The sequence below is a fragment of the Bos taurus genome, chromosome 26, assembly GCF_002263795.3.
Source record: "Bos taurus isolate L1 Dominette 01449 registration number 42190680 breed Hereford chromosome 26, ARS-UCD2.0, whole genome shotgun sequence".
NCBI lineage: Eukaryota > Metazoa > Chordata > Mammalia > Artiodactyla > Bovidae > Bos > Bos taurus.
In genome coordinates, this window is record NC_037353.1 from 15,186,092 (window position 1) to 15,208,210 (window position 22,119).

Below are 22,119 nucleotides of genomic sequence, written 5' to 3' on the forward strand. Positions count from 1 at the left end.
AGGCTGACGGCAGCTAATGTCTGCGGAAGCGAGGAACGCCGGCCCGTGGGGGCCTTATTCGACTCACTCTCCTTTTCGTGTTGGGGCTCTTTGCAGTTAAAAAAAAACAAAAAACAAAAAACATTAAAAGGCTAGAGGTGGAAATATGACTGACGGACATACAACCTGTCTCTTCATTGCTTAGAACACAAACAAGCACGCGGCGCTAGGGGCAAAGAACCCGCCTGCTAATGCAGGAGACCTGAGAGGCAGGCTCGGTCCCTGGGTGGGGAAGATCCCCTGGAGGAGAAAATGGCAACCCACTGCAGTATCCTTGCTTGGAGAATCCCACGGACAGAGGAGCCTGGTGGGCTATAGTCCATGGAGTCTCAAAGAGTCAGACACAACTGAAGCCACTTAGCATAGCGCAATCCCGTCTCTGGCTGACACCGAGGACTGACTCACAGAGCCTGGCTCGTGCACTGCCCCCCCTCCACCCGCCCCAAATGCGCCCCTCGGCCCTTCCGTGACTCAGCCGATCATCAACCACCTCTTTTCTTTTAGTTAACCCACCCATCTTTCAGATGTCGCTGAGTCGCTAAGAGTCCTGTCTGGCTTTTTTTTGCAACCCACACGGACTGTAGCCCGCCAGGCTTCTCTGTCCTTGAGATTTCTCAGGCAAGACTACTGGAGCTTCCCTGGTAGTTCAGACAGTAAAGAATCTGCCTGCAATGCAGGAGACCCGGGTTCGATCCCGGGGTCGGGAAGATCCGCTGGAGGAGGAAATGGCAACCGGCTCCAGCAGTCTGGCTACAGTCTATGGGGTCGCGGAGTCGGACATAACTTAGCAGCCAGACGACAAAAACCATCTCTCGGATACGCAGCGTCTAACGCTGTGCATGTCGTAATTAAAGCTGGGGACGGTGCACCCCTGCCCCCCGGAGTCCCGGAATAGAAGCCCTTCTTCCCCCACCCCCATCCACCATCCCACCTCCCTTAACCATCCCCATCGAAAATCCCACGGGTGCAGTCTTTCCCCCAATACCCGGGGTGTCTGTGGTTCTGCCGCCCTCCCGGGTCAGCCGTTAGGGGAGCACACGGCCTGGGCCACCGATGCCCCCCACCCGTCCGTCCTCCCAGAACACGCAGAGGGAGTACACACCCATCTAAGGCCCACGTGAAGTGCTTTTAAAGGAGAAACACGTTCTGCGCCCTAGTTGGCAACGAGGACAGATTTCATATTCATTCAGTCCTTCCCGCAGGCAGCAAGCTGCTGACTTGGGGGAAAGGAGTCGGGGTGGGGGTGGGGTGACCCCTGGGATGTACGCAGGGCCCCAGGGAGGGGGAGGTCCGTCATATAGGGGAGGGGACAGGGTGGCGTAGAGTTAACCGCCTCCACCACCGAGGCTGCAGAGAGCCGTCCTGGGGTGCCCAACGCCGGTTCTGAAAGCAAAGTGCGGAGTGCCAGGGCCTGGCAGCCTGAAGGACCAGCTCCGGCTGGAAAGTCCTCGTTGGCCCAGCGGGCAGTGATGAGCATCGCCGGGTCCCGCCCCGCCCACACGGAAGGGATGCCTCCCTCACCCGGCGTGCCCCGGAGCCAGCGACGCGTCCCCGCCCAGAACCCGGGCCGGCCTCGCCCTCTCTTCTAGCGCCGTGTGGTCCCGGCCGGCCGGAACCCGGCTGGGCCACCAGCCAGCTCCGTCCTCCAGGCCCCAGACCGGCCCCAGACCAGCCCCAGTGAAGCCTCAGAAAATGCCAGAACACCAAGGCCCTACCCCGCGCTGAGATCCTCATCCGCTGACAGCGACCTGATCCGTCCCCACCCTTCTGGGGCCCTGCCTCTCCCAGGAAGAGGACTCAGGAAGGCCCTCCTGCCAGGACACCGGGGGCTGGAGAAATGAATGACCGGCTGGGGTGGGGGGAAGGGGGGTGTCTCGGCTCTCGTGGGTCAGTAGTCCTAGCATCCATCCGTCCAGTGGCACTTGGAGGAGCCCCCCTCATGAGAAAGAGGGCGGGGCGGCAGAAAGGACAGAGAGGCAGGGATGAGAAAGAAAGAAGCAACAGAAACAGCAAAGAAAGCGCCACTCAGTCATGTCCGACTCTTGCTGACCCCACGGACTGTAGCCCACCAGGCTCCTCTGTCCATGGCTTTCCCGGGGCAACAATACCAGACTTGGGTTGCCATGCCCTCCTCCAGGGGATCTTCCCCACCCCGCCATCGAAACCTGGCTGCAGGCAGGTTCTTGACCATCCGAGCCAACGTCGGGGGAGGGGCATAAAGAAAAAAGAGGAAGGGGATAGAAAGCGAAAAGAGCAACAGGGCAGAGAGAGGCAAATAAAGAAATAATTCTTGCACCTGCGTTGCTACAAAGAATTTGTTTTCTGGACCTGGCTGCTGACACACCTCGGCATTCGCTTTGTGAAAATTCACAGGACAGTACCCTTAGGATTTGTGCTGTTTAGTTCTTTATAATTCAATAAAGTTGACTCATTGGAAAAGACTGATGCTGGGAGGGATTGGGGGCAGGAGGAGAAGGGGACGACAGAGGATGAGATGGCTGGATGGCATCACTGACTCGATGGACATGGGTCTGGGTGAACTCTGGGGGTTGATGATGGACAGGGAGGCCTGGCGTCCTGCGATTCATGGGGTCGCAAAGATTCGGACACAACTGAGCGACTGAACTGAACTCAAAGAGCTCACAGGGTTTTCCTTTGGTGGTTCAGACGGGAAAAGAACATGCCTGCAATGCGGGAGATCTGGGTTCACTCCCTGGGTGGGCAAGATCCCCTGGAGAAGGAAATGGCAACCCACTCCAGTATTCTTGCCTGGAGAATCCCATGGACAGAGGAACCTGGAGGGCTAAAGTCTACGGGGTCGTGTCAACTACAAATTGGCACTTAAACAGCATTGCTGACAACTGAACAAAAAAGGCAATTTGCCATCTGCCTCTATGGAGATCGAACCCCATGCTGCTATCGCTGTGGACCTGCAACAACCCCTGAGGGAGTTCAGGGTGGAGTGAGGCACTCTGTGCTCCAGGGAATGTGGTGGGACAGGTCTTTAGTTAGTTGGATGTTTTTAGGAACAGATTTTATGATCTCAATCCTTGCAACTCCTCGTATCTAGTCCAGTTCAGGTCAGTGTCTGACTCTTTGCGACCCCATGGACGGCAGCATGCCAGGCCTCCGTGTCCATCACCAAGTCTTGGAGTTTACTCAAACTCATGCCCATTGAGTCAGTGATGCCATCCATGTCATCCTTTGTCGTCTCCTTCTCCTCCGGCCTTCAATCTTTCCCAGCATCAGGGTCTTTTCAAATGAAGTCAGCTCTTCCCATCAGATGGCCAAAGGGTTGGACTTTCAGCTTCAACATCAGTCCTTCATACCTAGAGAAGCACTAAATACATTCACGGTGACATCAGATCCTCAAAACTAACAAAAACCGTTTGTAAACTGTTTCGTGGCATTGAACTCCCCCTTCACCAAAACCTCATATATTGACTTTCCCCCACTGCGGCTCTGGAGCAGTCTCTCAGAGCTATCTGTGATGCTGCCTCCCAGGGCTGCAGTCCTCATCTTGCCCCAAATAAAACTTAACTCACAAGTCTCAAGTTATACTTTTTTTTTTATTCCACAGTCACAAAGGGTCGGACACGACTGAGCGAACACCACATGCATAAGGCGTTCAGGCCTTCCAAACATCAAGGTCTCCGGACACGCCCTTGGAGGCAGGGGGCCTATACTGCCGCGTGTGGTATGTCACATGTCTGCGCGTGGGCATGTGCAATGGCTGCATACGTGTGCATGTCTGTAGACACACGTATTCACACACGTGAGTGCACCTGTCAGTGAGCTTGTGAAACCAGCACACATGCCTCTGGTCTTCTAGGAGACACCCCCCCCCAACCCCGCCGCCAAGTCGCAGTGCCCGGCTTGACAGGGACACCCCGAGTCTGGGCCCCACTGGGCCCTGGAAAGACAGCCGGACCTCCTCCATCCCGGGACCCCCAAATGTACCCAGAGTCGTCAGGGTTGGGGGACCCCACGGAGGGGCGCCGGGTCCTCCGGGGACACTCTTGTGGGCGGACCCGGGTCTCCCGGGCTGGGCACAGGCAAACCCTGCTCCGAAGCCGGGCCGGCCGGGGTTCGGGGCGGTCTCGTACGCTGGGTCAGAACCCAGACTGCATCGCTCGTCCCTCGGGGAGAGGCGGGGCCTGGAGGTCGCCAGGGGTCATCAGGGCCTCTCGGGGGGGCTGGGTTGGGGGGTGGGGGTCGCGGGCGGGACTCGGGGGTCTGCGGCGCGGAGCCGGGGCCCCAACGATCGGACCGGCCAGACTGGACGAGCCTGGGGACCCGAGCGTACGGTGCTACGATTGGGAGAAGAGAGGGCGCGGGGCTCCGCAAAGCCCGGCCGGTCCCCTACGACGTTGTTGTCCGTCGCCGCCGCCAGGCCAAGCATGACCTTGAAAAGGTCAAAGTGGCCGCCACGCACCCCACTGCGACCCGCCCCGGGAACGCTTGGCGCAGGGGCGGGGCGCGGCTCCCGATATGCCCCGCGGTGAGACGCGCGGGCCAGGGGGCAGGGCCTGCGTGGAGGCGCAGCCAATAGGCGAGGCGCACGGGAGGCCGCAGGGCGGGGCGAGGCGCAGTTCCCGGCAGCCCGCGGGGGGGCGCGGCGCGCGCTCAGGGGCCGGGGCCGGGGCGGCGGCGCAGCCAATGGGCACGGCCGTACGGACCCACGGGGCGGGGAGCCGCGCCGCTCCCGGCAGCCCGCGCGGGGGCGGGGCGCGCGTCTAGGGGGCGGGGCCCGAGCGGCGGCGCAGCCAATGGGCGCGGCGCGCGGGGGCCGCGAGGCGGGGCGCGGGCTCCTTAGCGGCTGCGCGGTGGCCGCCCCGTCCTTTCGGTCCCGGCGGCGGCAGGGCTGAGGCAACGGTGCCCACCCTCCGGCTCTCTCTCTGCTTTTCTGCGCCTCCGCTCCGCTCTCCGCCCGCCGCCATGACGGAACAGGCCATCTCCTTCGCCAAGGATTTCCTGGCCGGGGGCATCGCCGCCGCCATCTCCAAGACTGCCGTTGCCCCGATCGAGCGCGTCAAGCTCCTGCTGCAGGTGCGTGTCAGGCTGCTGGCGCGCAGCCGCCGGCGCCAGGCCCCGGGGAGCTCGGGGGCGCGCGCGACCCCGGGACCGGAAGCGGGGAGGCCGCGCCGCTTTGTCCGCGCGCGGCCGACCCGGCTGGCTTCCGGGGGGTCGCGTCACGTGGGCACCGCCGCGAGGGAGCGCATGCGCGGGGGGCGGCCGGCGGGGATGTCCGTACGTCCGCATTGGGGCGCGAGGGGCCGCATGCGCGTCGGGAGGCCGGCGGGGGCGGCCTCCGCGCGTGCGCCCTGGGGCCTGCAGAGTTGGGGTGCGCATGTGCGCGGGGAGAGCCGCGTGGACGGACCCTGCGAGGCTGTGGGTGGGGTCCCGTGCCCTTGGGCCGTGGACGGGGGAAGATCTTTAGTTCTCGTAGTCGTACTGGTCCTCTTGCCCACTGTTCGCACTTGTTTGCGCGGGTCTGCCGCAGAATAAACTGCGCTGGTCTGTTTACAAATGGGGAGCCAGTGGAATTAGCGTTGCGATGTGATCGCAACCCCTAAAGAAAATAGGATTCCTCAGGAAGGATGCTAGGATAGCTTAAAGGCCCCGTGTAAATGTCTTGTTAAGGAGACGTCTGTCGTTGGTGACCTCTGCAGGTGTCAAGTGCAAATTGGCTCTTGTGGGCACCTGCTGTCTACCTTTGGAAGCGGTACTAGGTCAGTCGTGTCCGCCGACTTTTGCGACCCCATGGACTGTAGGCCCGCCAGGCTCCTCTGTCCATGGGATTCTCCAGGCAAGGATACTGCAGTGGGTTGCCATGCCCTCCTCTAGCGGATCTTGCTGACTCGGGGATTAAACCCGGGTCTCCTGCATTGCAGGGTGATTCTTGACCGTCTGAGCCGTCTCTATGAGTATTAAATCAGGTGCTGCTGACCTTCAAACCCCGTGAAAGGACTTCAGGGTGGAGAGCAGGAGTGAGGCATGCGGGTTCTGGGAAAAAGTGACAGGCCAGGTCATCAGACAGATGTTTCCAGTGGCTGATGGTGAGCCCACTTTTTGCTTGCCCACCTCATGTTTCAGTTCAGTCGCTCAGGCGTGTCGCATCATTGCCGACCCCATGGACTGTAGCACGCCAGGCTTCCCTGTCCATCATGTTTAGAAAAGCCTAAAAACCTTTACGGTGACGAATGCTCCTTGAGGCTATGAGACAGGCTCTGCGAAAATTTGTGCTTGCTCTGTGAACTTCCCATTGACCAGAATCCCATCCAGTCTCTCCTCTTTGGAGCAATCTCAGCTATCCGAAGTGCTCTCCCCCGGGGGTGCAGTCCTCGTTTTGCCCCAGATCTTAACTCGCCGCTCTCAGGTTGTGTATTTTTTATAAGTGGTCATGGAGGCCTGCTTGAGGCCCTGGGTGAAGAAGCCCTGTTCCCCCTCACCCCCGCCCCAAGCTGCAGCACGCCAAGCTTCCCTGTCTGTCATGTTTGAAAAAGCATTAAAAGCCTTCACGGTGACAAATGCTCCTTGAGACTAAGAAACGCTCTGCAAAAATACGTGCTAGCTCGTGTGAACTTCTGTTGACCAGAATCTCATCCATACCGACCTTTCCCTCACCTCTTTGGAGCAGTGGCTCAGAGCTGTCTGAGCTTCACCAGAATCTCCTCTAAGTCTTGGCGGTGTGCCCAGGCCCCCGGTAAAGCCCTGTGTCTCCCTCCGCCGCCCCCCAGGTGCAGCACGCGAGCAAGCAGATCGCGGCCGACAAGCAGTACAAGGGCATCGTGGACTGCATCGTGCGTATCCCCAAGGAGCAGGGCGTGCTGTCCTTCTGGCGGGGCAACCTGGCCAACGTCATCCGCTATTTCCCCACGCAAGCGCTCAACTTCGCTTTCAAAGACAAGTACAAGCAGATCTTCCTGGGGGGCGTGGACAAGCGCACGCAGTTCTGGAGGTACTTTGCGGGCAACCTGGCCTCCGGCGGGGCGGCCGGGGCCACTTCCCTGTGCTTCGTCTACCCGCTGGATTTCGCCCGAACCCGCCTGGCGGCCGACGTGGGCAAGTCGGGCAGTGAGCGCGAGTTCAGGGGCCTGGGAGACTGTCTGGTGAAGATCACCAAGTCTGACGGCATCCGCGGGCTGTACCAGGGCTTCAACGTGTCGGTGCAGGGCATCATCATCTACCGCGCCGCCTACTTCGGCATCTACGACACCGCCAAGGGTGAGCTCACTGCTGGAGGCTGCGGCGGGGGTGGCACCCGGGAGGGCCGGGGCCTTCTGCTCCCTGGGGGCAGGGGCCTAGTCCTGGGGGAGGGCGTAGGCACCTCAGCTGCTGATAGCTGTGGGCTCCCAGCCCTGGCAGCTGGAGGCTGAGACCCAGGTGTGGGCGGGGCTCTCTCCTGGGCCTGCGGACTCCGTGAGTCCTGAGCTCCTCCCTCTGGGTGTGTCTGTCTGACCCCAGAACCCAGGCGGCTGAGGACACGCCCGGTGACCTCATTTTACCTTCATTCTCTCTTGAAAGATCCTGGCCTCGGGCGGGTCTCCAAAGACAGCTACATTCTAAGCTCCTGAGAGTTAGGAATACAACATGTAAATTCATCACCGTTGATAGGAGGAATTCCTGGTTGGCCTGGGCAGATGGCGCAGAAAGCAGCTTAAGCAGCCCAGCTTTATTGCTCCCTGTCCTGGAGGCTGGAGTCCGACCCAGGTGTGGGCGGGGCGGGTTCCTCCTGAGACCTCTCCTGGGCGTGTGGACGGCCTGCCCCGAGTCCTCACGTGCCCGTCCCTGTGTGTGTCTCTGCCCTGACCTGTTCTTAAAGGGACCCCAGTTGTAGTGAGTTAGAGTGTTTCTCTCTGACCTAGGTTTTATGTGTAAAATGTTTGATTTCCTGTACATACCTACAGTTAGAGACGGTAGCGTTGATACGTGCAGTTCCATCCTCTGGTTGGGGTGTGGGCTCCACCACGATCCCAGCCCCTGTAGGGGAGCCGCCCCGGAGGCCTGGCCGCCTGGTGCCCTCTGCAGGGGAGCAGGTGTCAGAGCGTCCCCTCCGTGGCGGCTGGGCCCGTCCCACCGGCTGGCGGGGCGTGTGCTGACCCCAGTCCGTTCCGGCTAGTGTCCCCGTGGAGCTGGGAACTGCATGTGGAGCTGTGGGCGGCCCCGGGGCCTCACCCCGTGTCCCCCCGCCCCCGCAGGCATGCTCCCCGACCCCAAGAACACGCACATCGTGGTGAGCTGGATGATCGCGCAGACCGTGACGGCCGTGGCGGGCGTGGTCTCCTACCCCTTCGACACCGTGCGGCGGCGCATGATGATGCAGTCGGGGCGCAAAGGAGGTATCGGCTCCGCTCGGCTCGGGGTGGGGGGTGGTGCGCGAAGGACATGCCGGCCCGCTCAGGGAGCGCTGACGGGCTCAGGGAGGTGCTGGGGCCCCGGGGGCGGCCATGTGTCTTCCTGCAGAGGCGGGGGCCAGCGTCTGGTCCCAGAGAGAAGCAGCCGGGCCTCATGGGGCCGGATGGGGCGGGGCAGGCACAGGGCCCTTCCGGTACCCTGTGATCTGATATGGGGGTCCCCCGTGGGCGCCCGTCCGTGCCCGCAGCTCCCTGGGTCTTTGACCTGGCGTCCCTGGGCCTCGTGGGGGGTGGCGTCCTGGGCTTGATCCCCTCCCGAGAGCGCGTGCCCAGAGCCACGTCTAAATGGCTCAGACCTCCTCCTGGCGCGCAGATGGCAGCCCGGGGCTCAGCAGCTGTGCCGGGTCTCCCCGGGGCCGTGTCCGAGCGCACCGTGACCCCGCCGTCTCCCCACAGCCGACATCATGTACAAGGGCACCGTGGACTGCTGGCGGAAGATCCTCAAGGACGAGGGCGGCAAGGCCTTCTTCAAGGGCGCCTGGTCCAACGTTCTGCGCGGCATGGGCGGCGCCTTCGTGCTGGTCCTCTACGACGAGCTCAAGAAGGTCATCTAGGCGCCCGTCCGCCCGCCGCGACTGCCTAGCGCCATCCCTCACTGTGACGGACCACCGACTTCGAGAAATTCCAGCGTCCCCGCCGGGGCCGGGCCACCCCGCGCCGGGGGCTCCTCGCCGGCGGACCATCGGCCCTGGGTCCACGCGTTGATTGGGGTGGGGGGAGAGGGCAATCGGGGGGCTCTCCATGGGTCCACAGTCGAGGCAGCTCCGCACACCAGACCTAGACTCCAGGTGCTTGTAGGACCGACCCGTGTTTAAGTATTTATTTAAGAAAATCATGTCTCCATTTGTACTTAAGCACTATCCTCTCTTTTGCACAGCCGAATACGCGCGATTATGTTTCTCCGTCGGGCATTTCCGCTGCGGACAATAAAATCAGGACACAGAGGCGCTGGTCTCATGTCTCAGCAGAGAGGCCTTGAGGGGCGGTCAGCGAGCAGACCATGGGGTCTCCAGGTGGGAGACCAGGCCTCCTTGTCCATCACCAACTCCCAGAGTTTGCTCAAAGTCAGGTCCATCAAGTCAGTGATGCCATCCAACCATCTCTGTCGTCACCTTCTCCTGCCTTCAATCTTCCCCAGCATCAGGGTCTTTTCCAAAGAGTCAGTTCTCCGCATCAGGTGGCCAAAGGATGGGAGCTGCAGCTTGAGCATCAGTCCTTCCAATGAACACCCAGGACTCATCTCCTTTAGGATGGCCTGGTTGGGTCTCCTTGCAGTCCAAGGCACTCCCAAGAGTCTTCTCCAGCACAGTTCAGAAGCATCAATCCCTGGGCACTCAGCTTTCTCAACTGCAGCTGGGGTTTAAGCACACAGGATCCCAGGGTGGTGGCAGCTGTGTGGCCCCCATGCCCGGGGCTCACTGGGGATCCCCCTCTAAGGTGGGCATCCTGCGGCTTCCCTGCTGCTGGTGTAGTTGCTGAGCTGTATGACCACGTGGGTTGAAGCCTGAGAAGCTCGTCTGTGCCTGAGAGTCCAGGCAAGAAGACTGGCGCGGGTTGCCCATTCCTTCTCCAAGGGATCTCCGCAACCCAGGTCTCCTGCATTGCAGGTGGATTCTTCACCAACTTTTAGGCTCTCACCTATCACCCTTGCAATGTCAGAGACCTGGGTTCCATCCCTGGGTGGGCAAGAGCCCATGGAGACGAATATGGCAACCCACTCCAGTATTCCTGCCTGGAGGGTCCCACGGGCAGGGAACCTGGAGGGCCACAGTCCACGGGGTGTCAGACACGACTGATAGAACACACACACACACCCTCCCCCCAGCCCCACGCAGCTAAGCATTTCTCCAGAAACCCGAGCCCTAATACTGTGATGTCAGGGTCGTGGGGGACGTGGGATTGGATCTGAGGCGGCCTCTGGGTGTCCTTAGGGGTCAGGGAGCGTGTCTGGGGTCCTCACCAGCCTGCGCCCTCAGGAGGGTGCACACAGAGGTGTCCCTTGGCTCCATGTCAGTGTCTGGGATGTGGCCTCCTCAGGGTGTCATGGGTCGGAGCATGTCTGTGGGGTCCTCACCAGCCTGCGCCCTCAGGAGGGTGCACACTGGTGTCCCTTGGCTCCACTTGCAGCTGCCAGCACCCGGTGACATTGGCGAGGTCTGGTGGGGGTGGTCTGCTGGTCACAGGCGAGCCACAGCTCCCCACCCCCAGGCTGGCTTAAAAGGCAGGGCTTTGATAATCTGCAGATCAAGGTGAGGTCAGTCCGGGAACAGGAAGTTGGAGCCAGCTGTCCCCAAGGTCGCCCCGCCCACACTGGCTGACCTGGAACAGGGACCAAGGATCAGCCAGCACTCGCCAAAAGGGGTTGAGCCTGGCACCCGCCAGGCAGAGGTGTCCTCAGTTCCGACCCGGCCGCTAGGGCGGACTGAGTCAGGAACCTGTCAGCCCAGACCTGCACTGACGGCCAGTGGTCAGACCCGGGACACGTGTTACCAGGTGCCTTCAGCACCTCCAGTGGGATAACCGCAGGTGCACGCCCAGCTGGCTTCCCTCCCTCAGGCTTGCAAGCCCGCCTCTGCTGTTGGGGTGAATTCTTTGCAGGAGAAATTGAAGCGTGTACACAAGACAAGAGAGGTTTGAGGTCCCTCCCGAGAAGCCCTGAGTTCCTGTAGGGGGCAGGCTGAGTCCTTTCCCCTGGGTTTTCAGTGTCTGTGTGTGTGTGAGTCCCTTCAGTCATGTCTGCAACCCCATGGACCACCAGGCTCCTCTGTCCATGGGATTCTGCAGGCAAGAACACGAGTTGCTATGCCCTCCTCCAGGGGACCCTTCCCCCCCCTGGGTTAGGCAGGTGGAGTCCTTACCTTCTCAGCGCACCAGGGCTTTCAGGGGGTGGTGTTTTCCTACGGGGCCACGACCCGCTGTCTCTGGAGGCAGGTCAGCACCCAAGTCTACCTGCCCCTGTCCCCCAGATTCAACCTTGCAGCTGGTGGTGTGGGACGTGTGTGTGTGTACCTAGCTCAATTAAGTGATTTAAAGGGCTTAAAAGGGGAAATGAGCGACTAACACACACAAAATGGGAAATGCAACCATTTACAGGCCAGCCAACACAGTGGGCATTTGGGGTGTCCAGGGGGCTGTGCGGCATTGCGGGGTGACCCCCACCTCCAGGGTGCCCGTGGCAGGTCAAAAAGCCCTTTATTTGAGAAATAAGCACGAAGGCAAACCCCCGGTCAGGTGCGCCAGGCCTTCCCATCCTCAAGTGTGCCGCAAACGTCTGCGTCCAACCAGGCCGGCTGTGCGCCCTGCTCCCGGTGGAAAAACGAAGCCCCGGTTGCATGAGATTCACGTTTCCCCCAACACCTGCACGCGGACCACCGGGCACTCCTCCTGGCTCTGCTGCTCGGGGTCCCAGGCCATCTGCAGGGCGCAGGGGTGGGGGTGAGTGGGGCGCGGGGCGCGGGGCGGCGCCATCTGCAGGGCGCAGGGGTGGGGTGAGTGGGGGCGCTGGGCGGCACGTTCACCCCGGAAAGCCTCGGTAGCGCAGGGGCCCCGACAGTGCACCCCCGCCTCGGGAACGGGCTTCCCAGGCCCGCGCCTCTGGGCGAGCTCCCCTGCCATCACGTTGCTCGGCCACCGCCGCGGCCAGCGGGAAGTGCGCCCCCCTCCGCCCCCGACCCCCGGCGGGGCGCGCGGCCCAGACCCCCAGCTCCCGCGCAGCGCGTACCATCCTCTCGTTCTGAAAGCTGTCGCCGACGGGGTCTTTCACGTGAGGGACACGCGGGAAGAGCTTCTGCATCAACGGCCACCTCGGAGGAGAAGAGCAACGCGGCGGGTGTGAAACCCGCGCGGCACGGTGGTGCCGCGGCGCCCCCCAGAGGGCCCCAGCGAGGCCTGCAGGCACTCGGACTCCGCCCTCCGTTGGGAGGGGCTCTTCGTTCCCAAGCCCCCGCCCCACACCATCCGGAGACAAATCAGAGCCTCAGCAGGGCGGCGGCGGCTCAGTCAGCTCCCTCTCGGCACCTCCCCCGCGATCCTGTAAGGATGGAGGCCGCCCCATCCCACCACCATGGCGGCCGCCCCATCCCATCACCATGGCAACCTCCCCGCGCCAGTGGCGTCTGCTGGGAGCGGGTGGACCCCCTCCTTTGGGGCTGCGGCCTATCCCACTCCCAATCCTAGCCCCTGGCTGGGCGGTGTGTGTGTGTGTGTGTGTGTGTGTGTCTGTCTGTCTATATATGGGGCCATGTGTGTCTGTGTTTCTGGGTATGTCTGTGTGTGTGTGTGCGCCTGTGTGTCTGTCCGGGTCTGTCTCTGTGTGCTTGTGTGTCTATGTGCGTGTCTCTGTGTGTCCGTGTGTGTCTCTGTTTCTGTGTATCTGTGTGTGTCTGTGTCTCTATGTATGGGGTCGTGTGTGTCTGTGTGTGTCCCTGTGTGTCTGTGTGTGTCCGTCTGTGTCCATGTGTGTGTGTCTATGTGTATATGTATGGGGTCGTGTGTGTGTCTGTGTGTGTGTGTCTGTGTGTTTCTTGGGTATGTCTGGTGTGTTGTGTGTCTATGTGTGTTTGTGTATGCTGTCCGTGTGTGTCTGTGTGTCTATGTGTGTCTGTCCATGTGTGTGTGTGTGTGTGCGCGTGTGAAACCAGAAGCTTCACGAGGCAGGAGCCGCACCGAGCCCCAGGGGTGGACGGAGGGCGGCGCACGGATGAGGCTGAGGGCGCAGGCGTTTGGACGGCACGCGAGGGCACGGTCAGGGGTGAAAGGGCAGCACGCCGCCGCGTCCGCCTGCTGCCTGTCTGCTGGGCTCGGGAGGCCTCCCTGAGGCCAGTGCGGAGGTTGCTGGTGGCGGCGGGGTGGGGGCCCGAGCGTCGCGGCGAAGCTGTGAGGAAGCACAGTGCAGGGGCGTGTGGGGACCAGCCGCAGAGCCTGGCCGCAGACAGCGCGCCCCACGCGCACTGGGGGCCGGGGGAGGCAGGACCACCCCCGCGCTCCCGGATGGTGCACTGTGGACTTTGGGCTCCTTGGCTTCTGCAGGAGGGAGAGAACAGCCGGGGGGACCAGGGTCCGGTTGATAAAAGACGCTGGGGAGACTGGAAGCGGCGGCCGGAGACCACGGGGCGCGCGTCCCGCGGCCAAGACGCAGGGCGCACGGGTCCGGCGGGAGCGCGCGCCGCCGGGCCTACGGGTCGCGCTCACAAAGTGTCAGCCGCTCAGGGGGGCTCCTCTGTCCGTGGGATTCTCCAGACAGCGGATACTGGGGTGGGTTGCCCGTGCCCCGCTCCAGAAAAACCTCCGGAGCGCAAACCCGGGGGGCGGGCGCGCGGGGCTCACCTGCGACACAGGAAGACGAGCCCCACCAGGAGCAGCGCCCCGAGCGGGGCCAGCAGGTATACCAGCCAGATCGGGAAGGACGCGTCCTTGCGGCCGCAGTCTACGGAAGAAGGGGCGGGCCGGAAACGTCGGGCGGGGCCGCGGCCGCGGCCTCCCTTGCGGGGCGGGGGACTCAGGGGCGCGCCCAAGGAGCGCGATGCACCCCGTGGACATGAGCCACCTGCGCCACTGCCCGGGCCACGCGGGAATCCTTCCCGAGGTCGCCAGAATACCAGTACCCACCCGCTGCCCCCGCCACTGACCACCAGATGGAGCCTGGCGCACAGAATGTGCCTGCCATGCGGAGGACCCGGGTTGGGTCCCTGGGTCGGGAAGATTCCCCTGGAGAAAGGAATGGCAACCCACTCCAGTGTTCTGGCCTGGAGAATCCCATGGACACAGGAGGCCTGCGGGCTACGGCCCATGGGGTCACAGAGAGTCGAATACGATCTGAGTGACTATCGCTTTCACAGCACACGCCATGGGATCCCGTGGGCTCGTCTGTTTCCCAGGGGAACCATCACCACCTCCTTCGCTTGCAGCGACCTGGGTGCGCCCCTGCGTCAGCCTTCGAATTTAATATGTGGTCATCACGGATTTTTCACATCCCTTTGGATTTTTTTTTAATGCATTAAAAAGTTTATCTTTGAGAGTTTGGCAATGGCCGTCTCCAGTGCACCTTGCGTATCTCCATGGAACAACTTGGGCGCAAAGTCTACCAAGGATGGAAGGGAGGCGGCCACCAGCCCAGGGATGGGACGCCAGGAGGCCCCAGAAGCTGGAAGAGGCGGGGAAAGAGCCTCCCCTGGAGCCTCTGGACGGAGCTCAGCCCTGGACCCCCTGACCTCAGACGTCAGGTCTCCAGGGGCTCGGGAGGGTGGGTGTCTGTTGCTTAAGCCCTCATCTGTGGTCATTTGTTACAGCCGCCCCACTCCCCCTCCCGCCAGGACACTCAGGCCACGGCCTCAGCCTGGAGCCCAGGTTTCCTGCTGGGGTCACATCAGGAATGCTGTGTGGCCTGGGGCCAGAGAGGAGGTGGGGTTTTGGAGCAGAGCTCACAGACACCAGCAGCTCTTACCTGGGGAGGGCCTTTCTAACTGGGGAGGAAAACCCGTCCCCAGGGCGACTTTGGTGGGAGACAAAGACCCCGATACCAGCCCATCCCCAAGGGGATTTTGGGGTGGGAGATGACTCTGCGTGGGAGACAAAGGCCCCGATACCAGCCCATCCTCAGGGTGACTTTGGATGGGAGACAAAGACCCCATTACCAGCCCATCCCAGGGGGACTCTGGGTGGAGACAAAGGCCCGGATACCAGCCCACACCTCCCGTATGATGGGCTGGGCCTGCGGTGCAGGGCTGAGTGGGATTGGGGACAGGGGTGCTTCCCAGGACCATCTGCTGTCTCCCGCCCTCCACCAATTCAGCCTTGGTCCCCGGAGCCCTCTCTGGGGCAGCGGGTTGAGCAAGGTGGATGTCGCCCTCCTTACCTGGAGCAGGTGCATGAAGGGGCAGCGATGGTCAGAGTGTCTGCAGCTGCTGCCCACCAGGGATCCATGTCTCCGTGACCCCGCCCCCCAATACACACCCACCCCTGGAGAGTCCCGAGGGGCGTCCCCCTCACCGAGGTGCTGCGGGGCGCCTCCACTGAGGCCCTGCCGGTCTGGCTCTCGAAGAACAGGGAGTCCATGGCCTTTGATCTTCACTGTGTAGGCACGGTCCCGGATTCCTCAGCCCCAAAAACCTTTACCTCTGTCTGCCAGGTTGAAAATCAAGCAGCACGGCAAGGGAGAGACCCCCCTGCAGGGTCTGGGGGCTGCCAGAACGGGGGCTTGGGAAGGGCGCTGCACGGCGGGCCTCTCCCAGAATTCACGTGTGGGGGTCCTAACGCTCAGAGTCTCAGAAGATGCCTTTATTAGCGCACAGGCTCTCTGCAAGAGGTGATGGGGCGTGACAGGGGTCTGAGATGAGGTCTCCTGATGGGGGTGGCCCTAAAACTCCACGACAGGGTCCTCACAAGACACACAAGAACGGAGACATGGGCACAGAGAAGAAGCCACGTGGACACGGGAGCAGAGATGGGAGGGAGGCACACAGACAGACAAGGGAGATGGGTTAAAGAGAGAGAGAGATCTTAAACCCGCCAAAGCAGGAGCTGTGTGTTCTTCTTAGAACTCTGGCCTGGCACTGGAACAGTATCACTTCTGCCACATTTTGTTGGTTAAGGAGAACCAGCCTGGCTTCCAGGGGAGGGGGCACAGAGCATGGACCCTGGGAGGTGTAGTTCATGAGCGCCACTAACAGGCTGAAAAAGCACATTCTAACACTTTGCTAGACTTGCTGGCGAGCATGTCAAACCAGGTTCCAGCCTGGAGTTTACCCAAAGCAGGGGTTCTCAAAACTTGAAAGTGTATCAGAATCACCCAGAAGCCTTGTGAAAACACAGATTGCTGGGCCCCACCCCAGAAACCCAAGAATTTGTATCTCTAACCAGTTTCTGGGTGATGCTGATGCTGCTGATCTGAGAACACACTTTGAGAACCACTGTTCTGGGGCTGCTTCAGCACTACAATAAATCCCCAGAGATTTTAATTCAATTAGTCTGGGGTTAGATATCTGTATTAAAAACAACAACAACAAAAAAAAAAACATTTCCTAAGTGATCCTAATGTATAGCCAGGGCTGAGAACCACTGCTTTTAGAGTCTAGTCTGTCTCCCTCTTTTTTCTTAAAGCTTCCTTGAGCTAGTCACAATTTGATTCATCTTTATGACCAAATCTGAATATTTCCCTTCAAATACAAGGGAAATATTTGCTGTACTTTAGAATTTAATGCGATTTTTAAAGTCTCGAGGTCCAGGTTACACTTTAGACTAATCATATCAGAACCTCTAGAAATGTAACCTGAGTATTAAGTATCTTTTTAAATTCTCTAGGTGATTCTGAAGTGCAGCCGAGTTTGAGAATGGGTGCTTTAAACACCCTTATTGCCATTTTCCCAGTACACATTTCTAAATTAAAAACAGCCCTTCCCATGATAATCTCCAATGTTTTCCTTCAAACACTAAAAACTGCAGAGGATATTTTAACCTAGAATCTTACCTTCTCCTCTATCAGCTCCCACTGATATATGCATTCATGCTTCCATTGCATAATCATGATTTAGGGAAACCGGATTTCATCATATATGCCATTAAAAAACTTCTTACCCAAGACTGTGAGTAACTTTTAGTGAGGAAGGGGTTAAGAAGGTAGGCCTGTTGCATGCTGGGAACTGTAGTTCAATAGCACTGCCTAGTCAGTGAGGCAGCTGTAGGCTTGAGCGCTTAGTCCTTCAGTCATGTCCGACTCTTTGCGACCCCATGGACTGTAGCCCACCAAGCTCCTCTGTCCATGGGATTCTCCAGGCAAGAATACTGGAGTGGGTTTCCATGCCTTCTCCAGGTGATCTTCCTGACCCAGGGATCGAATCCGTGTCTCTTATGTCTCCTGCATGGGCAGGCAGGTTCTTTACCACTGGCGCCACCAGTGGAGCACTAGGAGTCGCCAAAGCAACATCCAGTAACCCACATGTCCTTTAGAGAGCAGTGTCCAGTAGTGACCAGTACCTTGGGCATCAGATCAGAATGCCTGGGTTAGATTCTGTTGCCACTCCTAACCACTGCTAGTGGTAAAGAACTTGCCTGCCAACGCAGGAGGTGTAAGAGAAGCCGGTTCGATCCCTGGGTTGGGAAGATCCTCTGGAGGCGGGCACAGAAACCCACTCCAGTATTCTTGCCTGGAGAATCCCAGGACAAGGAGGAGCCTGGAGAGAGGAGCCTGGTGGGCTACAGTCCACGGAGTCGAAAAGAGTTGGACCAAACTGAAGTGGCTTAGCACACATGCACGCAGAGGAAATAAATTCAACAGGCCTTGTGGCATGGCCAAAAAATAAATCAAAATAGATAAGCAACACAAATTTACTGCAAAAAAAAAAGTCTTACTCCATTTTACCAGTGTGGAAAATGAGGCACAGAGAAGTTAAGCAACTTGCCCAAGGTCACACAGCTAGTAAATAACAGAGATGATGTTGCAATAGGCCTGACTGCTGCCCTCAATCGGTAAATGAAATTGACTAGAATTGAGATCAACCTTTCTCTGCCATTTCAGATTCTTGGGATGGGTGAAGATCTTTAACATCCTGTAGGGTGGTATTTTCTTTTTCTCTCTTCTTTTTTTTTTAGAGTGGCCGGTGCGAAACCATCTCCCTTGTCTGTCTGTGGTGCCTCCCTCCCATCTCTGCCTCCGTGTCCACGTGGCTTCTTCTCTGTGCCCATGTCTCCGTTTTTGTGTGTCCTTGTGAGGACCCTGTCGTGGAGTTTAGGGCCACCCCCATCCAGGAGGACCTCATCTTCAGACCCTTCACCCCATCCCTCTGCAGAGAGCCTGTTGCGTAATAAAGGCATCTTCTGAGACTCTGAGCGTTAGGACCCCCCACACGTGAATCTGGAGAGGCCCGCTGCACCCCTTCCCAAGCCCCCGTTCTGCAGCCCCAGACCTGCAGGGGTCTCCTCCCTTCCGTCTGCTTGATTTTCAACTGCAGACAGAGCTCAAGGTTTTGGGGCTGAGGAATCCGGGACCCTACACAGTGAAGATCAAGGCCATGGACTCCCTGTTCTTCGAGAGCAGACCGGCAGGCCCAGTGGAGCGCCCCGCAGCACCTCGGTGAGGGGACGCCCCTCGGGACTCTCCAGGGGTGGGTGTGTATTGGGGGCGGGGGTCACGGAGACCATGGATCCCTGGTGGGCAGCAGCCTGCCAGACACTCTGACCATCGCTGCCCCTTCATGCACCTGCTCCAGGTAGAGGGGACCATCCACCTGCCCTCAACCCGGTGCCCCAGAGAGGGCTCCGGGGACCAAGGCTGAATCGTGGAGGGCGGGAGACAGCAGATGGTCCCGGGGAAGCACCCCCTGTCCCCCAATCCCACTCAGCCCTGCACCGCAGCCCCAGCCCATCATACGGGAGGTGTGGGCTGGTATCCGGGCCTTTGTCTCCCACCCAGAGTCCCCCTGGGGATGGGCTGGTAATGGGGTCTTTGTCTCCCATCCAAAGTCACCCTGAGGATGGGCTGGTATCGGGGCCTTTGTCTCCCACGCAGAGTCATCTCCCACCCAAAATCCCCTTGGGGATGGGCTGGTATCGGGGTCTTTGTCTCCCACCCAAAGTCGCCCTGGGGACGGGTTTTCCTCCCCAGTTAGAAGGCCCTCCCCAGGTAAGAGCTGCTGGGTGTCTGTGAGCTCTGCTCCAAAACCCCACCTCCTCTCTGGCCCCAGGCCACACAGCATTCCTGATGTGACCCAGCAGGAAACCTGGGGCTCCAGGCTGAGGCCGTGGCCTGAGTGTCCTGGCGGGAGGGGGAGTGGGGCGGCTGTAACAAATGACCACAGATGAGGGCTTAAGCAACAGACACCCACCCTCCCCGAGCCCTGGAGACCTGACGTCTGAGGTCAGGGGGTCCCAGGGCTGAGCTCCGTCCAGAGGCTCCAGGGGAGGCTCTTTCCCGCCTCTTCCAGCTTCTGGGGCCTCCTGGCGTCCATCCCTGGGCTGGTGGCCGCCTCCCTTCCATCCTTGGTAGACTTTGCGCCCAAGTTGTTCCATGGAGATACGCAAGGTGCACTGGAGACGGCCATTGCCAAAACTCTCAGAAGATAAACTTTTTAATGCATTAAAAAAAAATCCAAAGGGATGTGAAAAATCCGTGATGACCACATATTAAATTCGAAGGCTGACGCAGGGGCGCACCCAGGTCGCTGCAAGCGAAGGAGGTGGTGATGGTTCCCCTGGGAAACAGACGAGCCCACGGGATCCCATGGCGTGTGCTGTGAAAGCGATAGTCACTCAGTCGTATTCGACTCTCTGTGACCCCATGGGCCGTAGCCCGCAGGCTCCTGTGTCCATGGGATTCTCCAGGCCAGAACACTGGAGTGGGTTGCCATTCCTTTCTCCAGGGGAATCTTCCCGACCCAGGGACCCAACCCGGGTCTCCCGCATGGCAGGCACATTCTGTGCGCCAGGCTCCCATCTGGTGGTCAGTGGCGGGGGCAGCGGGTGGGTACTGGTATTCTGGCGACTCGGGAAGGATTCCCGCGTGGCCCGGGCAGTGGGCGCAGGTGGCTCATGTCCACGGGGTGCATCGCGCTCTTGGGCGCGCCCCTGAGTCCCCCGCCCCGCAGGGAGGCCGCGGCCCGGCCCCGCCCGACGTTTCCGGCCCGCCCCTTCTTCCGTAGACTGCGGCCGCAAGGACGCGTCCTTCCCGATCTGGCTGGTATACCTGCTGGCCCCGCTCGGGGCGCTGCTCCTGGTGGGGCTCGTCTTCCTGTGTCGCAGGTGAGCCCCGCGCGCCCGCCCCCCCGGGTTTGCGCTCCGGAGGTTTTTTTCTGGAGCGGGGCACGGGCAACCCACCCCAGTATCCGCTGTCTGGAGAATCCCCACGGACAGAGGAGCCCCCCTGAGCGGCTGACACTTTGTGGAGCGCGACCCGTAGGCCCGGCGGCGCGCGCTCCCGCCCGGACCCGTGCGCCCTGCGTCTTGGCCGCGGGACGCGCGCCCCCGTGGTCTCCGGCCGCCGCTTCCAGTCTCCCCAGCGGTCTTTTATCAACCGGACCCTGGTTCCCCCCGGCTGTTCTCTCCCTCCTGCAGAAGCCAAGGAGCCCAAAGTCCACAGTGCACCATCCGGGGAGCGCGGGGGTGTCCTGCCTCCCCGGGCCCCCAGTGCGCGTGGGGCGCGCTGTCTGCGGCCAGGCTCTGCGGCTGGTCCCCACACGCCCCCTGCACTGTGCTCCTCACAGCTCGCCGCGACGCTCTGGGCCCCCACCCCGCCGCCACCAGCAACCTCCGCACTGGCCTCAGGGAGGCCTCCCGAGCCCAGCAGACAGGCAGCAGGCGGACGCGGCGGCGTGCTGCCCTTTCACCCCTGACCGTGCCCTCGCGGTGCCGTCCAAACGCCTGCGCCCTCAGCCTCATCCGTGCGCCGCCCTCCGTCCACCCCTGGGGCTCGGTGCGGCTCCTGCCTCGTGAAGCTTCTGGTTTCACACGCGCACACACACACACACACATGGACAGACACACATAGACACACAGACACACACGGACAGGCATACACAAACACACATAGACACACACACACACAGACACACACACACACAGACATACCCAGAAACACACAGACACACACACACAGACACACACACGACCCCATACATATACACATAGACACACACACATGGACACAGACGGACACACACAGACACACAGGGACACACACAGACACACACGACCCCATACATAGAGACACAGACACACACGGACACACAGAGACACGCACATAGACACACAAGCACACAGAGACAGACCCGGACAGACACACAGGCGCACACACACACACAGACATACCCAGAAACACAGACACACATGGCCCCATATATAGACAGACAGACACACACACACACACACACACACACACCGCCCAGCCAGGGGCTAGGATTGGGAGTGGATAGGCCGCAGCCCCAAAGGAGGGGGTCCACCCGCTCCAGCAGACGCCACTGGCGCGGGGAGGTTGCCATGGTGATGGGATGGGGCGGCCGCCATGGTGGTGGGATGGGGCGGCCTCCATCCTTACAGGATCGCGGGGGAGGTGCCGAGAGGGAGCTGACTGAGCGCCGCCGCCCTGCTGAGGCTCTGATTTGTCTCCGGATGGTGTGGGGCGGGGGCTTGGGAACGAAGAGCCCCTCCCAACGGAGGGCGGAGTCCGAGTGCCTGCAGGCCTCGCTGGGGCCCTCTGGGGGGCGCCGCGGCACCGCCGTGCCGCGCGGGTTTCACACCCGCCGCGTTGCTCTTCTCCTCCGAGGTGGCCGTTGATGCAGAAGCTCTTCCCGCGTGTCCCTCACGTGAAAGACCCCGTCGGCGACAGCTTTCAGAACGAGAGGATGGTACGCGCTGCGCGGGAGCTGGGGGTCTGGGCCGCGCGCCCCGCCGGGGGGTCGGGGCGGAGGGGGGCGCACTTCCCGCTGGCCGCGGCGGTGGCCGAGCAACGTGATGGGCAGGGGAGCTCGCCCCAGAGGCGCGGGCCTGGGAGCCCGTTCCCGAGGCGGGGGTGCACTGTCGGGGCCCCTGCGCTACCCGAGGCTTTCCGGGGTGAACGTGCCGCCCAGCGCCCCCACTCACCCCCACCCCTGCGCCCTGCAGATGGCGCCGCCCCGCGCCCCGCGCCCCGACTCACCCCCACCCCTGCGCCCTGCAGATGGCCTGGGACCCCGAGCAG

General features: G+C 60.9%; 1 protein-coding gene and 2 long non-coding RNA genes across 3 annotated transcripts; 1 reads left to right on the forward strand and 2 right to left on the reverse strand.

Moving 5' to 3' along the window:
• The first annotated feature begins 4,915 nt into the window (after positions 1 to 4,915).
• On the forward strand, positions 4,916 to 9,399 carry SLC25A6 (solute carrier family 25 member 6). The gene is given in 4 exon segments (NM_174660.2): positions 4,916 to 5,088; positions 6,780 to 7,266; positions 8,241 to 8,381; positions 8,853 to 9,399. Coding segments are annotated over 4 exon segments (897 nt in total). The 5' UTR covers positions 4,916 to 4,977; the 3' UTR covers positions 9,011 to 9,399.
• LOC132343940 (uncharacterized) lies at positions 9,262 to 11,443 on the reverse strand. The gene is made up of 2 exons (XR_009492965.1): positions 10,417 to 11,443; positions 9,262 to 9,809 (listed from the first exon to the last, which is right to left on the reverse strand). It is a non-coding gene; the product is annotated as an uncharacterized lncRNA (long non-coding RNA).
• An 84-nt stretch (positions 11,444 to 11,527) lies between these two features.
• LOC112444461 (uncharacterized) lies at positions 11,528 to 15,461 on the reverse strand. The gene is made up of 4 exons (XR_003032741.1): positions 15,444 to 15,461; positions 13,782 to 13,881; positions 12,178 to 12,259; positions 11,528 to 11,870 (listed from the first exon to the last, which is right to left on the reverse strand). It is a non-coding gene; the product is annotated as an uncharacterized lncRNA (long non-coding RNA).
• Positions 15,462 to 22,119: the final 6,658 nt, after the last annotated feature.